The sequence below is a fragment of the Vitis riparia genome, chromosome 12 (genome assembly GCF_004353265.1).
Source record: "Vitis riparia cultivar Riparia Gloire de Montpellier isolate 1030 chromosome 12, EGFV_Vit.rip_1.0, whole genome shotgun sequence".
Taxonomy (NCBI): domain Eukaryota; kingdom Viridiplantae; phylum Streptophyta; class Magnoliopsida; order Vitales; family Vitaceae; genus Vitis; species Vitis riparia.
In genome coordinates this window covers 22,431,813-22,446,101 of record NC_048442.1, presented here as the reverse complement: position 1 = coordinate 22,446,101, position 14,289 = coordinate 22,431,813, and the positions used below count along the sequence as shown (strand labels likewise).

The following is a 14,289-nucleotide window of genomic DNA, read 5'->3' as shown; positions in this document are numbered from 1 at the left end:
TAATTACAATAACAATAAGGTTTTGAAATAATAATAATAATAATAATGATAACAAGATTTTGAAAGTCGAATTAATGATAACAATAATAATAATGAGATTTTAAAAGTTAAATTAATAATAATAACAATAAGGTTTTGAGGGTTTGAATTAATAATAACGATAATAATAATAATAATAATAATAATAATAATAAGATATTAATGATAAGATTTTAAAAGGTTGGATTAATAATAAAAAATAAGAATAAGATTTTGAAAGTGGAATTAATAATAATAATAATAATAATATTAATGATAAGATTTTAAAAGGTTGGATTAATAATAAAAATAAGAATAAGATTTTGAAAGTGGAATTAATAATAATAATAATAATAATAATAATAATAAGATTTTAAAAGGTTGGATTAATAATAAAAATAAGAATAAGATTTTGAAAGTGGAATTAATAATAATAAATAATAATAAGATTAATGATAAGATTTTAAAAGGTTGGATTAATAATAAAAATAAGAATAAGATTTTGAAAGTGGAATTAACAGTAATAATAATAATAAGATTAATGATAAGATTTTAAAAGGTTGGATTAATAATAAAAATAAGAATAAGATTTTGAAAGTGGAATTAACAGTAATAATAATAATAAGATTAATGATAAGATTTTAAAAGGTTGGATTAATAATAAAAATAAGAATAAGATTTTGAAAGTGGAATTAACAGTAATAATAATAATAAGATTAATGATAAGATTTTAAAAGGTTGGATTAATAATAAAAATAAGAATAAGATTTTGAAAGTGGAATTAATAATAATAATAATAATAATAAGATTAATGATAAGATTTTAAAAGGGCTGGATTAATAATAAAAATAAGAATAAGATTTTGAATGTGGAATTAATAATAATAAATAATAATAGGATTAATGATAAGATTTTAAAAAAGGTGGATTGATAATAAAAATAAGAATAAGATTTTGAATGTGGAATTAATAATAATAAATAATAATAGGATTAATGATAAGATTTTAAAAAATGTGGATTGATAATAAAAATAAGAATAAGATTTTGAAAGTGGAATTAATAATAATAAATAATCAGATATTAATGATAAGATTTTAAAAGGGTGGATTAACAATAAAAATAAGAATAAGGTTTTGAAAGTGGAATTAATAATAATAAATAATAATAAGATGAATGATAAGATTTTAAAAGGTTAGATTAATAATAAAAATAAGAATAAGATTTTGAAAGTGAAATTAATAATAATAAATAATAATAAGATTAATGATAAGATTTTAAAAAAGGTAGATTAATAATAAAAATAAGAATAAGATTTTGAAAGTGGAATTAATAATAATAAATAATAATAAGATGAATGATAAGATTTTAAAAGGTTGGATTAATAATAAAAATAAGAATAAGATTTTGAAAATGGAATTAATAATAATAAATAATAATAAGATGAATGATAAGATTTTAAAAGATTGGATCAATAATAAAAGTAAGAATAAGATTTTGAAAGTGGAATTAATAATAATGATAATAAGATATTATGAGTTCGAATTAATAATGATAATAATAAGATATTGAAAGTTTGGGATTAACAATAATAAAAACAATAATAACAATAACAATAAGATTCGAAAAATTGAACAAATAATAATATTGACAATGATATTAATAATAATAATAGTAATAATAATAATAATTAATAATAATAATAGCAATAACAATAATAAAAGTAACAATATCCATCTCCATTAAGCCCAAGTCCATAGGCCTAAGCCCACTAATAAGCTCCATCTCCATTAAGCCCAAAGTCAATAAGCCTAAACCCATGTCCAACCATTAAAAGGGCCCAACTCCATCAAGCCCAAGTCCACGCCCTCCTTAAGCCCAAGCCGAGTCCCCATCTTCTTCCTCGCCTCTGGAGACGGCGACGGAGGAAATGGAGATGAGGGAGGCAGCGCCGAAGGGCCTCAAAAACTGTCTAGGCTGCCCGCTGCTCCGCGCCGCCTCGCCGCCACATCGCGCGTGTGCGCTGCCACTGCCCGCACCGCTAGGCTGCCGAAGCTTCGCGCCGCCTTGCCGCCGCGTCGCGCGTGTGCGCTGCCACTGCCCGCACCGCCAGGCTGCCGAAGCTCCGCGCCGCCTCGCCGCCTCGCCGCCGCGTCGCGCGTGTGCGTTGCCACGTCGTGCGTGTGCGCTGCCACTCCTGGTGCTGATCCCGTCGCTTAGACACGCGAAGGCCACTGCTGGGCTGGTGAGATGGGATTCGCGTATCCATTGATAACTTAGAGAGTGGATCCGCAGAGAGGAAGATATAGAATGAGCGAAATGGAGAGACTTTAGAGAGATGAAGAGGTGGTGATAGAGAGAGGAAAGGTGACGACATGCATGGGACTTTGTTTGCATGGGAATTCAAGAATGTATGAGAGGTGGGCATGAAGATGAGTGGGGGGGAGGGGGGGGGGGGGTTGCTATTGACAGCATAGACGGCTGGCGATGATGGGGAGCGACCTTGATGGAGAGGTTGGGAAAAGGTTGGGGAGATGGGTTTGATGGAGGCTCGGGTGTGGGCAAGGTCGAGTCCAGTGTTATCATGTGGGATAATGATACCAATATGAGCAACTAATCCAACACGGGCAAGAGCTTCAACATGGCGAAAACAAAGAAACAAAGAAAATAGGAATGAACACAGAGCCTGGAACGTTTTACAAGCATGCCAAACCCATTTTACTATCTCATTCATGAATCTAACATCCAATGGATTAAAGTAGAAGATGCTTGCTGAGGTGACACATTAAAATATAACAAACTCTTTATAGGTCAAACTGATAATCACCAAAACACAGTAGCTCCACAAGTAGGGTTAAGCTCACGGAGAACAAAAATAAGGAGAAATTGAAATATGAAGGAGCCTTGAAAAAACTATGAATGGTGATACCGGAAAATACCTGTCCTCCCTTTGCGGCCACCAGGCTCCCTTTTCCTCCAGATCTCTGTACCCCTTTGTCCCAGTCCTCCCCTTTTTGTTCCTCTGTTCGTGTCTTCTTCAGCAAGCCAACCCTCCATTTCTTGTTCCTCACATCAGCAAGCGTGCGGCCTCTGACCATCAGCATGGCCTATGGTATGCTCGGGCAGCTGATTTCCCGGGCATAGGGAAAAGGGGCCCCCCACTTACCTTAGCTGCTGCCCGGCTCCTCTAATGTCATTTCTTAAAAAAAAACTAACCCCTTGGCTCTTCAAAGGGGGTCTACATACATACATTTTTTAACGAGTCATATAATTATTTCTTAAAATACATTTTTTATTTGTCATATCATCAATATCAATAGATAACTAAACTCCTCCATATAAATGTTTTCCTTCCATTTATTATTGTTATCTTTTTATTATATGAATTTTTTTTTCTCCAAAAACAAATACATTTTATTTGTATCTCTATCTCTTGAATCGAAAGTGAAGCTAAAAACAAAGAAAATGTCCCAAACAATTAAAGTCCTTGAAACTAACCTCAATTTGCCATAATGAAAACAAATTCTAAAGTGATAATGGGAAAAACCATAATTTTTATTCTCAGTAAAACTCAAACTCATCTACTCAAACTCATCTATAGTTCACGTTTCACTATTTCTAATGTCTACACTTTTCAAACTACTTTGCATTTGCTATGAATTACTTGTTTATGGAAAAAAAATATTCTTAATTTTTTCTATGGGTGTTTGTTTTCTGAGTAAAAAAAAAAATCCATAATAATAATAATAATTAATATATCTAAAAGAAAGAGAAACATTTATGTGGAGAAGTCGTAAATTATTATTGGTGAAATAATAAAGTAAACAGGGTATTTTAGTAAATAATTATATGAATCATTAAAAAGTACATATGTTTTAAATTATATTTAAACGGACGGAGATAATACTAATTTAAAAATATTAGAATTAATTTTTTCCATAACCCACTTTTCCCTAAAAAATTTATTTCTACAACTTGCTGTTTTATTACCTACAAACAGGGCCTATGATGGGCCGGAATATTCATGAGGCTTCAAGGCCCAGCAAAGTACCAATCGACTCGGCTTGCCATCTTCTCTCTCCCGCCTCCAATCAAACTCTGAAACTATTCGGAAAGAAGTGCGCCAGTGCATCTGTCGTAATTTGAACACAATACCAATGCCAAAAGCGGGGAGGGGAAAAAGCAAAAGCGGGATGGAAACTGAAAAGCAGAAGCAGCTTCTTTAATAAATAGAGAGGGCTCCGAATTAGCAAAATCATGAGCCGCTTTTGTCTTCTAATTTATTCCTTAGACTGAACTAAAGCAAAAAACAAAAGGCTAAAGCAGTTCCAATTCCTTTCTTGTTCATAGAGAAACCCCACCTCCCAATCAAAGAATCTCTCATAGAAAAGAGAGAAAGATGATCACACTCTCTACTCTCCCATTTACGCATCCACTTCTCCTCTCCCCCAGCACTAATCCTCAAACCTATTCATCCGAAAGTTTTTCTCAGAGACACAGAACTTTTGGCTCCACTCTCCGCCCTTGTATTCGCAGAAGATGGCCGCTTCCACCGGGGCCGGCCCTTCTACTTCCAGGGCCTCCTCCAGGAGGATAAGCAGGGCTCCCACGATGATGGATTCCATACTCGACGACCCGGGCGACAGGGTCCCTTCGTCCCTCGCACCTGTTGTTCCCATTCTTCGTGTGGCAAATGAAGTGCAGGAGGAGAACCCTAGAGTAGCCTACCTCTGTAAGAACTAACAACACACTTCGTCTCTTCCATTCCCTAAAAATGCTTTCATTATTGCACTAGTGTTACTGCTCTTATGATAAAATCACATAATTCTGGCAGTGTCAGGGATGATTTGATTAGATGACATAGTTCTATGCGTAGTCTTAACGTGAATCTGATAAACTGTGATATTTGTAGTCGTTTCAGTGTTAAGTTGATTCAATGCAATGATTGTAGTGGTATTGTTGCGGTTAATTTGATAAAAGCCAATGATTGTAGCGGCAGAGTCAGCATTTTTATTTATTTTATTTATTTTTATAAAATGCAATAAGTGTAGGAGTAGCGTGTTGGTGCTAACTTGATACAATGTAATAACTGTAGATGTTGGCCTTCCCTTCCCAATATTGATTGAATAAGATGCGATGATTGTAGCAGTAGTATAAATGCTAGTGTTAACTCAATAAAATGTGATAATTGTAGCAGTAGCAGCAATTTGGTGGGATATCCATGTATATCTCCTACTCGAAATCACCATGTAGAAAACAATGATCAACTCAGGTTAATAGCAAGAGATAACAAAGCTCTAATAGTATTGATTTTTGCCACAAGTGCAAAAGTCTCTTGGTAATCCATGCCTTGAGTTTTAGGTGAATCCTTTAGCTACCAATCCAGCATATATCTATGCAATGGTCCATCCGCCTTGTATTTTTGTGAAAATTCATTTATAACCTACTGTTTTCTTTCCTTAAGGAAAGTCCACTATGTCCCAAAACTCATTCTTATTCAGTGCATTACTCCTTGATCATGCCAAATTTCCACTTTTATCCTTAAATGCTTCTTGGACTGTCTTGGGTATTTCTATGGATGTTAAGTAAGAAATGAAAGCTTCATAGTACGAAGATAGGTTTGCAAAGACATAAAATTAGAAACTGGGTGTTGTGTGCATTTTCTTGGACCCTTTTGAAGAATAATCAACATATCAAAATTTTTAGAAAGATCAAGGGTCAGAACAGGAGATAAGGAAATGTTATCTAGTTAGGTTTAGACAATTGATTTTGCATAGAGTTCATGACAGGTTGTTTTCCCCTTGAGTATAACTTAAGTGAAGGTGAATGATTTCCTTCTTGTTGGTCGGGTGCAATATCAAGCTCAAATGGCTTAAGAGTTGTAGAAAGCTCAGGTTCAGGTGTAACTACAGGCTCAATATGAGGCTTGGGAGGTTATTAAGGAGGTCAGGAGGTTTAGAAAGCTCAGGTTTAGGTTCAAAAGTAGGCTCGGTATTAGACTCATGATGCTGTTGAGGAGGTGAAGGTGATTATTGAAATGATGGCTCAATGAGTTGAGGTAGAAGTGAGGCACCATTCCTATCTTTTCTCGGAGAACTCTCCCTTTGAAGATAGGTGGCCAGAAAATAGGGTTGATGTTCAAGGAATGTCACATCCATAGTGACAAATTGTTCACAAGTTGGGGGATGATAACATTTGTACCTTTTTAAAATGGAAGAATAGCCAAGGAAAATACATTTAAGGGTCTTCAATCTATTTTGGTTCTATGATGCCATGAATATGAATAAATTCAGTATACCCAAATACTTTAGGAAGAAGCATCTCAAAGCCCTTGGAAAAAGGAACCCTTTTAAAATCACGATTCTTGGCTATAAGAGATTTATGAGATGTGTGGTGGTCTAAACGCCTTCACTCCATTAGTTTTGGCACTCATTTGGAAAAATAAGGCTCGAGCCATATCCAAAAAGTATCTATTTTTTTCTCTTAGCAATGTCATTTTTTTGAGGTTTGCCTATATAGGAAGATTAGTGGATAATTTAGTCATTTTGAAGATATTGGATGACATTATTATCAAAATACTCTTTTCTATTGTCAAATCTTAGAACCTGGATTTTTGTGTCAAATTGTGTGTGGACTATTTTATGGAAAATAGGAGAGACAAAGTTGACCTTAAATTTGTGTTTAAGAAGGTAGACCTAGGTAGTTATTTTACAAATCCACATACTTCACAATGAATAGAATTTTTATTGAAATCAAAGGCAATATTCATAAAGGGAAATGCATTTTTTATCAAAGGGAAAAGGAGATGCCCTAGTTTATAGAGCCAAAGTAAAAACTCTTTTTCTCTTAAGGAAGGTAGCTAATGGTGATGAATAAGCCAAAGAAGTAGATAATAACATCCACTCTTGGTCTCAATGTATAGTCAACTAAGTTTTCTAGTATGCTAATCATCTTCCTCACTACCTAATCCTGAAAAACACATTGAGAAGGAAAAATGTTCATATAATAATTCAAATCTTGAGTAATCTAGGACAAAAAATTGTAGACTAACTTAAGAATGTGTAAACCTGATTTCAATGAAATGGAAAGAGTTAAGAAAATAGTTCCTTGACAAGCAATCAACAATTTAACATTATGACTTCTTGCATATGAGCTATATGAAGAGAACAACTTAGGAGAACATATATGGTCAATCACCCCCAAGTCTATTACCTAGAGGTTGGAGAAATAATCTTTTGAAGCATTCAAGGCTATGGAAATGTCACCTAATTGTGCATAGGAGGTTAAGCATGCGAAAGTCTCACATTGGCTAAGAAGAAACAAAAGCTTTTCCATTTGGTTCTCATTCAAGGCTCGTCATTCGTGGTTGCTTGCATTGGATCTTTCATGAGGTTTTGCTTTAGAGTTCACTACATATGCTTTGTTAGCTTGCCGACTAGTTATATCTTCCCTATATCCTCTTCTTTTTTTACTCTCAGAAGGTTTGGCATGATGCTTCTAAGGCAAGTCATGAGTGTGCCTTGCTTTCTTGCAATAATCGAATCATCGAGAATCCTTTTCGCCTTGTTTTCTTCCACTAAATTGATGTTGGTTTATTGGATTAATCATTGGTGTACTTGGTTATAACTAGTGCTGGATTCTCATGAATAGGGGAAAAGAACCTTAGACAATAAATAGACAGAGTGAATAATCAAACCAAGGGTAAAGGCTATGGAAACTTGAGAGTAAAGTCCAAAATAGTTGGGAATATATATGCATAAGGAGATAAAGACTAAAAAAAACAAATTTTCTTAGCTATGGATGTTAGAGAAAGAATAAGTAACCAATGGTGGTGAAGGTAAAAAAATAAAGCAGATTTTAGACTTATTTGGTCATGAGTTTGTATAAGATCATTTCTAAGGTCTTATCAAGGCATATTCAAAGAGTTCTCCATGAAACCATACACTACTCCTAGGGAGCTTTTGTTGAGGGTAGACAAATTTTGGATGCAGTTCTAATTGCTAGTGGCGTCATGGATGATAAAAGACATTCAAGAAGAGATGAGATTGTCTTCAAAATAGATTTTGAGAAGGATTATGATCATGTGGATTATTTTTGAACCATATATTAGAGCAAAAAGGGTTTAGTACGAGATGAAGGTCTTGGATGAGGTCTTGGATGGGTATGGTGACTAGAGGTTTAAGATAAGGAGGTCCTCTTTCCCCTTTTCTTTTTTACTTTAGTAGTAGATATTTGAAGTAGGATGATGCTGAAAGCGAAGGAGGGTGGTCTTGTAGAGGGATTCCTATTGGGTAGGGATAGGATTAGAGTTTCTTATTTACAATTTGCAAATAATACAATCTTTTTCTCTAGAGCTTCTATGGAAGATCTGAAAAACCTTAAACTAGTCCTATTGGTTTTTGGAAAATTATTAGGGCTAAAGATCAATTTAGGCAAGAGAAACCATTTGGAATTAACACAAGTCAAGATTTGATTATGAAATTGGCTTCAATGTTTGAATGCAAAGTTTAAGATTGGATATTAACTTACTTAAGTCTTCCATTAGGGGGGAATCCAAAGGCAAATGCGTTTTGGGACCCCATGATTGACAAAGTTCTGAGGAGATTGAATGGATGGAAAAAGACCTTTTTGTCTCTAGGAGGTAGAATTACTCTAATTTAGACCTGCTTGTTCCACATCTCTAACTATTTCTTATCTTTCTTCAAGATCCTAGTGTTAGTATAGTCAAAGATTGGTATTGTAAAAAATTGAAAGATTGGAAAGAGATTTTCTTTGATCGGGACTTAAGGATGGTAGAAAAGATTATCTCATTAGTTGGGACTTAATGTGTAAGTGTAAAGAGTATGGATGTTTGGGACTTGGGTTGATCTCTCTGAAGAATCGTGCTCTCTGGGGGAATGGCTTTGGAGGTTCCTTAGGGAAAGTTTTGACCTTTGGAATAAAGTTATTTTGAGTATTTGTAGGACACATCCTAATGAATGGGATGTCAACATCATAGTTAGATGGTCGGATAGGTGTCATCCTTGGAAGGCCATTGCACGATTGTTCCAGGTTTTTCTAATTACACTCGTTTAGCAGTGGGTGATGGGGAGAGAATTCACTTTGAGAGGATTTGTGGTGGGGAGATCATCCTTTATGTTCATAGTTTTTATGTCTTTATAGAGTTGTCACAGTAAAAATCTTATCATTTCAATTATTTTTTGTTGTTCTTCTTCATTGTCTTGGAGTCTTACTTTTTATTTTGTCACAACCTTATGGTTTTTGAGATTAAGGATTTTGAAAGACTCATGTTCTCCCTCACTTGTGTGCATTTGGCTTCATCTACCCCAGATGCGAGAGTATGGTCACTAACCTCTGTTAAGGAGCATGATATGCATATTGAACCCAAATCTTGCAAGCTTAAACTTTTAGGAAAATTGGTTGTTCAACATGGTATCAGAGTTTGGTTTGGTGGAAGGTCATGTGTTCGAGCCGCCTTTCTGCAATTTGCATGTTTGTAAGTCCAAAAAGGACTATTTGTGTTTGTTTGTCTCTTTTTCTCTCTCTCTATACCTTACCTCTCTATGTCTTTCCACGTGCGGGGATGAGGCTGCATGTGAAAAAGGGTGTTAAGGAGTATGATATGGATATTGAACCCAAATCTTGTAAGCTTAAGCTTTTAGGAAAATTAGTTGTTCAACAACCTTTTCAGGATTATTCATAGTCAAATCTTTTTTCATGTCTTTGTCCAATACTTCAAATTTTGCTCTTTTCTCCTAGGCCAAATTTATATGGAATTCAAAAGTCTCATCTAAGGTTAAGGCTTTTGCTTAGTTAGTGACACATAAGAATGAAAATACTAATGACATGTCATAATTGAGAAGACCTTTCAAATTCCTTAGGTATGATTGGTGTGTTTTATGTAAGTAGAGCTGAGAGTCTATTGATCATCTCTTTTTGCATTGTTCGGTGACTTTAGGGCTTTGGCGTTGTCTCTTCAGGAAAGCTAGGATTAATTGGGTTTCACCTAGGAGTATTTTCAGTATATTGTTCATTTCATATAGAGATTTGCAGAGCTCCAATAGAGGCAAGATCCTTTGGCAAATATCTTATCACATTGCTTTGGATTGTGTGGCGAGAGAGAAATTGTAGAATCTTTGAGGATAAGGGAGGGATGATTGAGGGATTATGGGATTTATTTCATTTATATTCCTCTTTTTGAGCCTTTTGCACCGAAGCTTTTAAAGGCATTCCTTTGAGAGTTATCTAACTAAATTGGCTTGCGGTGTATAATTCAAAAGGGTGTGGAGATCCTTGAGAGGAATGAACTTTGTAGCCTAAACCTTTTGTATAGACTACTTGTATAGTAGAGGAGGTCAACCATATTATTATTAAGTTTTTTGTAATCATAGGGAGGATTCCTCATCCTTCTCTTGCCTTCATTAATATAAATATATACATCTCTTGTTTTTGATATAAAAAAAAAAAACAAAACAGCAAGGTGATAAATTTGAAAAAAAAAAACCTTACCCATGAACTCTAGACCGTTTACACGACGTATGATTCCTGAATAGAAATCTGAATTTGAATTATTCATTGACTAAGAAAAATTACATAAATAATGGACGCTACCCTATGAATACAATCTAGTCAAATGATTTACAAAGGGAAACTGTACAAAATCACAAGATAAAAACAAGGAAAGGTAAAATACAAAGTAAAAGAAAAAAAAATTAGAATAAGAATATGCTCCCCTTAATCAGGAATATAATCAAGCTGAATCAGGTTCAAAATTAGGTACTTTCAAACAATTCCTTTATGGTTGTTTTGAACTTTCTGGAAAGAGAGGAATAGGAGAATCTTTGAAGGCAATGAGTGGACTTTGTTGGCGGTAGAAGACACTTTTTTAAGGTCCTTGCTTTCTTAGTTGAGCTGCTTGGCGACAGGGATGATTAATTCCTTGCTTGATTTGGTAGATAATTTATGCAGGGAAGTTGTTGTACTTGGTGTTTTTGGTTCTTTTTTTCTTCACCATTGTGTGCCTCGTGTATGTCTTGTGTACTGGAATTGCGACCCTTATATGTTAGACACTTTTTAATACCTATTATTTCCTTGCCTATCAAATATTTTTTTTTGGAAGAATGTCTTGTTCTTCAATATAGTTACTAATTCATTTTATTGATTTTTATTTCTGATAAAATAAGTACCTCTTAGGGAATTTTTGTCCAATGTTTTATAAGGAATTTTAAAAATTTGTGGATTTTAAGGTGGGAGAGAGTGGGTCTAAAAAATATTCATTGCTGACAAGTGGTGTGATGGTGATGGTGTGTGCCTGTGTTCAGGCATTGTGCCTTGTAGGTGAAGGTTGTGTTGTTAGGAATGCCATATAGACATTTGGCAATTCAATAGCTGTACCCCCAGGATCAGGTCCTTTAGGAGAGTGAGTAGTTGGAGATCACCAATTTGTAGAGCTTTGCTACTGAGGACCATGGTATTGTCAAAATATTGTGTGAATGGCCGAATACTTTGGCCTTGAGTTTTGTATATTATATATAGACTTTACAAGGATGCTATACATGGAAAACAAATAAAAGCAAATAAATTCCCGCATGATTCTAGCCCTATACATGTAAACTATAATCTGTCAAATAATGTATGCTAACTGTACAGAATAATAAATGGAGAAATAAGGAAAGAAGTGTGGACTAAAATAAGGAAAAAAGTGTGGGCTAAAATAAGGAAATAAGTGTGGACAGCAAAGCAAAGCTGTCCTTTGACAGGCCCCCTCAAATTGATGCAGGTTGATCAATAAGCATCAATTTGCTACTTAGTAAGCAATGTCGATGACGAGGAAGAGCCTTGGTGAAGATATCAACAATTTGTAAGTCAGTGGAAATATGTGGAAGAGTGATAACACGAGCTTCAAAGGCTTCACGGATAGAGTGACAGTCCACTTCAATATGCTTTGTGCGCTCATGATAGACAGGATTGGCCGTGATTTGAATAACACTTGTATTATCAGCATGTAGAGGTGTAGGATCGGTCTCAAAAAAATCTAACTCACAAGCAAACCTCGAAGCCAAATGATTTCAGAACAAGCAAGAGACATCGCCCGGTACTCAGATTCCGTAGATGACTTAGAGACTCTGTCTTGCTTCTTACTTTTCCAAGAGATCAATGCATCACCTAAGAACACACACCAACCAGTGATGGAGCGACGGGTATCCGCACAACCAGCCCAATCAGCATCACTATAAGCAGCAAGGCGAGTAGAATTGCCTGCAGGAAAGAACAAGCCACGAGTAGAAGTGCCTTGAACATAGCGTATGATCCTACGGACAACAGCCAAATGAAGATGATGAGGAGTCTGAAGGAACTGGCTGACTTGCTGTACAGCAAAAGAAATGTCCGGTCTAGTAATGGTGAGATAAACAAGGCTACCCACCAACTTCCTGTATAAACTAGGATTAGCAAGTAAGTCGCCCTCCTCTTTGCGAAGCTTGATATTTAATTCCATGGGAGCATCAACAGAAGTAGCCCCTTGTAGACCGGCTGTAGCCACCAAGTCACTCGTATACTTATGTTGATTGAGGGAAATACCATAGGGACTATGATGCACCTCAAGACCAAGAAAATATGTGAGAGACCCAAGATTTTTCATATGAAAGGACTCGGAGAGATGAGTTTTGAGCTGACCAAGTAAAGCAGAATCGGAACTAGTAATCACAATATCATCAACATAAACCAAAAGAACAACAATACCCATGTCTGATTTCCTAAGAAACAAGGAAGTGTCATACTTGCTCTGCCTGAATGAAAATTGTAATAAAGTGGTGCTGAATTTATCAAACTAGGCCCTCGGAGCATGTTTGAGACCATAAAGAGAGCGACGAAGCTTACACACATGTGAAGTCGGAGAGGGAAACAATCCCGGGGATGGCTTCATATAAATACACTCTTTAAGATTCCCATGAAGAAAAACATTTTTTACATCCATTTGATATAGTGGCCAATCACTGGAAGCAGCAAGAGCTAGAATCGTACGAACAATAGTCATTTTAGCCACAGGAGCAAAGGTCTCTTCATAATTGACACCATATTTTTGATTATTCCCAAGTGCAACAAGCCGAGCTTTGTAACGAAATCCATCAAATCGGACCTTAACTGAGTAAACCCATTTGCAACCCAGAGGAACAATAGTGGGAGGACAGGGCTCAATGTCCCAAGTGTGATTGGCCTCTAGAGCGGCAATTTCTTCCTGCATAGCTTGTCGCCAACAATCATGCTTGGCAGCATGTGAGTAGCATGTAGGAATATCAAAATTGGACAATGCAGCAGTAGGGGCTGAAATAGAATTGCCAGAACTGGAAGAGGGAAATCCATACCTATTCGGAGGTACAGACACTCGAGGAGAGCGACGTACTAAAGGTGTTGGAGGTGCTGCAACTGACTGAATCTGAAGTGTGGTAGGATCAGATATCGGGTGAGCCACTGAAAGAGACCGTGGGTGGGAGCGTCTCGTATACACAATACCTGGTTGAAAGCGAGAACTGATTGGATGAAGATCTGAGAACTGCTGCTCAAAGGAGGGGAGGACCACAGTAGAAGAAGATACAAGAAAGAAATGTTGATTTTCAAAGAAAATAACATTCTTAGAAATACGTGTACGATATAATGTAGGATCATAGCAAACAAATCCCTTTTGACACATATTATATCCCAAGAAAGCACATCGAATAGATTGAGCAGATAATTTATGTTGCTCATGAGGAGGTAAATGAACAAAGCATACACAACCAAAAATACGAAGGTGATCATAACTAGGTTGCTTAGCAAATAAGCGAAAATAGGGAGACTCCATATGTAGGACTTGAGAAGGGAAATGATTAATCAAGTGAGTAGCAGTTTTCAGAGCCTCTACCCAAAACATGGATGGAGCAGAAGATTCTAACAAGAGAGTACGTACCACATCTAGGAGATGACGATTTTTGCGTTCGGCAACTCCATTTTGTTGAGGAGTAGAGGGACATGAACGTTGATGAATAATACCCTTAGAAGCCAAGAATGCTTGAAACTCAGTAGACAAATACTCACCACCGGAATCTGTGCGTAATGTCTTAATAGAAGTAGAAAATTGATTGTGAACATACGTTAAAAACTCAGTGAAAGTACAAAAGACCTCAGATTTAGAGCGAAAAAAATAGACCCAAGTAAATTTGCTATGATCATCAATAAAAGTTACATAATATTTAAATTTCTCATGTGAACTAATCGGGGAAGGTCCCTAAACATCAC

The 14,289-nt window shown here is 35.8% G+C and overlaps 2 protein-coding genes across 2 annotated transcripts in view; both read left to right on the top strand.

Annotated features, from left to right (window-relative positions):
* The first annotated feature begins 1,945 nt into the window (after positions 1 to 1,945).
* Positions 1,946 to 3,206, top strand: LOC117926114. Its single transcript, XM_034845192.1, has 2 exons — positions 1,946 to 2,260; positions 3,057 to 3,206. Exons 1-2 carry the CDS (start codon positions 1,946 to 1,948, stop codon positions 3,204 to 3,206), a joined length of 465 nt encoding a protein of 154 aa, XP_034701083.1.
* A 1,061-nt stretch (positions 3,207 to 4,267) lies between these two features.
* The window catches only part of LOC117926577 (callose synthase 7), an 87,714-nt gene continuing 77,692 nt past the window's right edge, over positions 4,268 to 14,289 (top strand). The window contains exon 1 of the mRNA XM_034845718.1: positions 4,268 to 4,747. Within this exon, the coding sequence (XP_034701609.1) occupies positions 4,555 to 4,747 (193 nt within the window). The 5' untranslated portion in view covers positions 4,268 to 4,554. The remainder of the gene's footprint in view (positions 4,748 to 14,289) is intronic.

Excerpts from the sequence above, each read along its gene's own strand:
- LOC117926114 (XM_034845192.1), top strand. The coding sequence starts at position 1,946 with ATGGAGATGAGGGAGGCAGCGCCGAAGGGCCTCAAAAACTGTCTAGGC. Across the intron at positions 2,261-3,056 it reads CGAAGGCCACTGCTGGGCTG|CAAGCCAACCCTCCATTTCT; the intron begins GTGAGATGGGAT and ends TGTCTTCTTCAG.